This window comes from Alnus glutinosa, chromosome 10, assembly GCF_958979055.1.
Source record: "Alnus glutinosa chromosome 10, dhAlnGlut1.1, whole genome shotgun sequence".
NCBI classification, from domain to species: domain Eukaryota; kingdom Viridiplantae; phylum Streptophyta; class Magnoliopsida; order Fagales; family Betulaceae; genus Alnus; species Alnus glutinosa.
The window spans coordinates 5158352-5162177 of NC_084895.1; the positions used below are offsets into that span (position 1 = coordinate 5158352).

Consider the following 3826-nt stretch of genomic DNA (forward strand, 5'->3'; position numbering starts at 1 on the left):
AAATCTAAAAAAAAGTAATGCCCCATGTTTATGATATAAATTTTTCATTATTTGGTGTATATATCAAATATAATATGTAGTTTTTTTTTTTTTTCTACCATTTTAGATATAAGAAAGCATAACTATTTTATAGTCTTTTTTATAAAAACCTTTATTAAATCGAATGAAACGTAATTTGGATTGCAAATTTTGGATAAAGATTTTATTAAAATTAGTCAATAGATTCAGTATGCAATATTTTAAGATCAACTTTTAATTTATGTGGCTTTTTTATATTTTTTTCCATATATTTATATATATATATATATATATACACAATGAGAGCAAGACCTTGTCGGCTAAACTTTGCGGGATATTTATGAAATGCTTATGTAATATGTAGCATTATTTATATTAATAAATAACAAAGAACATTGTGGAAGTTGATAATGTCCCAGGAATAGTGAGAGTTTTCTTACGGAGGACTTTGTTACAATTTATTGCTAATTAACCAAGGAAAATCTATTAAAAAAAACAAAAAAAAAGATTGTCATTTATAAAGCCAATCAAAACAAAGAAATTTAGGCGTACGTCATTTTTTGCCCCCTTATTTTAGCATCAAAGTGCGCTTATCTTTTCATAAAAATTCACTGGGTTACCATTTCTCAAACATACACACATATATACTTAGAAAAATACCAAATCCCTGTCCATGAAACATTTATATCACGATAAAAAGTTTTTTTTTTCTTCATAAAATATCAATCTATCGTGTCCATGGATTCATCTTCTAATTTTTTTTATTTAATAAATAAACATATATAAAAATATTAATAATTTTTAATATGAACTAATAACTATTTTTTCGTAATTGATTTTGAAGTGTCAATAAAATGGTTCAATTATTCCGTTCTTTTTTTTTTCCTTTAAAAAAAAATTGCGATATAACTGTCATTCATCCATTCTTACAGTAGATTATTTTTCTTTTTTAGAATAATTTATAGACAAATGTTTAGTTTTATTTTTTAATTTATATAGGAACTCAAAACAAATCAGGTTTTTGTGTCGTCCAATAAAAATAATGCTACATCAACATACAACTCAAAATTTGGAAAAAAAAAAATTACTATATTGTTAATCCTAATGTAATGCTATTTTTTTTTTTTTAATAATTTTTGCATAAAAATATTTTTCATGTTAAAAAAACGTTTTTATATATAAAGAAACTATGTGTTATATAAAAGCAACAAAATAATACTAAAAAATTATTTTTATTTTATTAGTATCTTATTTTATTGACACAAATCGTCCGGTAAAAAAAAGGAAGATGATACGTGCATTACAAGTGCGTAAAATCAAAATATATTGGAGTGATACCCACATGTGTGTTTTCCCCAATGTACATTGGTATTGTGTACTTATAATGGGCTTGTTGTAATTTTATTATTTCCCTTAAAAACAAAAAAATGGCACATCAACATGCAACCAAAAAATAAAACGAAACCAAACCGCTGACTCGCCCCACCAATCACTTTTAACCAAACCACTTTAAATTTTAGGGGAGTGCACAACACAGCCACTCCCACTAGACACATTCGGGTGGGGTTCAATCTGTGAACTTCTCTTCAATATGTCTTGTGTGAGTGTCCATATCGTGAATGGAGAGATTTTTTACCATTTTCTCAAATTTTAATCCGGCTCAAGGTCGGGCAGAGGAAACATGGTACACGCACCATCAAAGCGAGTGGTGATCAACAGTAATCACACAATTAGTAGGTGTTAATTATAATCAGCAAGCACTGTTTACGGATGGTCCAGTAGTTGAATGTGTACGTCATTGGTCAGAATCTCTTTGTATAATTTTCTGACATGCATGAGACAATTAATATATTATAGCACATTTAAGCCTTTTTTATTTTATTTTATTTTATTAATTTCGGCATTTTGTTAGGTAGATAATGAGACATTAAATAACTTTTGCAAGGTTCGGACAAAATACTACATTTGACCCTTGATTTCCCTCGACAAAAACGCTTTTTTTATTTTTTATTTATTTTTTATTTTTTTTATTTTTTTATAGTATTTCAAGCGATGGTTCTCGGGAAGACAAAAAGTATAATTTTTCTTGAGAAGACAAGGGTCAGATGGTAGGTTTATGGGAATAATTGTTGTACTTGTGTTTCTTCAATTTCAATGCATGAACTGTGAACAATGGAGAGCCTAGGATGGACGCAGGTTATTCCCCATTCGGTTTATTTCCCCAAGCCTCAACTAGCTCATTTGGTGGTCTGAACCAATTTCAATTTTCTTTCAGCAAATCTCCATTCTCTCTATCCCTCTCTAAAATGGAAAAACACAACCCCATGACTTCACCATCATCTCCAACAGCAACAACCTTTGTCCAAGCAGACACACTAGTCCAGACGCTGACCGGCTTGTTCGCTGTCTCGGAGAAGCTCCACTTCAACCCACCTTCAAAACTCTTCCCTAAATCTTTCACTCCCGGTTAGCCCACACGGGTACCCGCTGCTTACCCTCTACGACCGAAGGCAAACCCTTTTTCAGAGTTGTAAGGGTAAAAAAGGAAATAAAATTATGACCGCTAAAGGGCTTAAACGACGCAGCACGAAGGGCTTAAACGGTAGGCTTGCCTTTATTTAGTTGTTTTTATTTTTATTTTTTTATTTATTTAATTAGACAAGTCGGTCAGTGCAGGGCTAATAAATACATCTAGGGTTTAGACTTTGTTTCCAAGTAAAACCCTGATAGAAGTCCTTGTTGTTATCGATCAAGGAGAAAAGATAAGAGTGGAGTTAATGGCTGTGTTTCTACCGGCGGGGTTCCGCTTTTGTCCCAGCGATGAAGAGCTTGTACGAGACTACTTGTTGAAGAAGGCGATGGGTGAAGAGCTTCCCTGGGACGGCATCGGTGAGTGCGATATATACGGTGAAAAGCCTCCCTGGGAAATCTCCGGCGATCTGGAGGGTGAGAAGGTTTACTTTTTCGCGAAACTGAGAAAACTAAACAAAAGTCGAGTGGCACGAACTGCCGGATCTGGGGTTTGGCATGAGAACTCTTCTCATCATATATATGATGAGGAGGGTGATGTTATTGGGGCCAGGAAATTGTTTTGTTTCAAGGTTAAAGATGGCTCGACCATGAAGAGATCGGACTGGTTAATGCACGAGTTTTCACTCGTTGGGGAGCATGAACCGAGTACCAGTTGGGTCCTCTGTACCCTTCAAAAGAAAGGATCAGAATCAAGGATTGGGATCAAAAGGCGGCGTGAGGATGGATCCCAGCAAAGAAAGAGGGTTTGCTGTGAAATTGTTCAATCCGATGGGCCTCAAGCAAACTATGGAACGCCCGACGCTGATTCGGAAACCCATATGGAAGGAACGCCCGAGACTGATTTGGAAACCCATATGGAAGGAACGCCCGAGACTGATTTGGAAACCCATATGGAATTTTGTCTACCAGCTGGTGATAACTCTGATTCAGAGTTTGATTGGGAAACCTTCATGAACATCGTGCCCCCAGAGGGTGGAGATCTGCCGCATGGGACATTGGAGGATTTTTGGGATGGTGACATATGTGCTTTATTTGCCTAAAGGCTACAATGAATTGAGGCAAATTGTTCAGATTAAAACCAAGTGTTTTTGTTTTGCTGTTGGTGTCTCTCAAGAGATAGGAAAAAATTGTAAATTTTTTATTTGTTTGTTATATTTTGTTGGAGCATAATTCCAGTTCCATCATATTGTAAGTCTTGCAATTTTTTTGCACCCGCAATAGAGATATTTGCATTTCATAAACAATTATGTTCATGTCAAACTTATTACTTTTATTT

At 34.1% G+C, this 3826-nt stretch overlaps 1 protein-coding gene across 1 annotated transcript; it reads left to right on the plus strand.

Annotated features, from left to right (window-relative positions):
* Window positions 1-2795: 2795 nt before the first annotated feature.
* Window positions 2796-3590, plus strand: LOC133878940 (NAC domain-containing protein 83-like). The gene has a single exon (XM_062317503.1). It carries the CDS (start codon window positions 2796-2798, stop codon window positions 3588-3590), a length of 795 nt encoding a protein of 264 aa, XP_062173487.1.
* Window positions 3591-3826: the final 236 nt, after the last annotated feature.

Bases quoted from the DNA above. Each gene is read 5' to 3' on its own strand.
- LOC133878940 (XM_062317503.1), top strand. From the start codon at position 2,796: ATGGCTGTGTTTCTACCGGCGGGGTTCCGCTTTTGTCCCAGCGATGAA.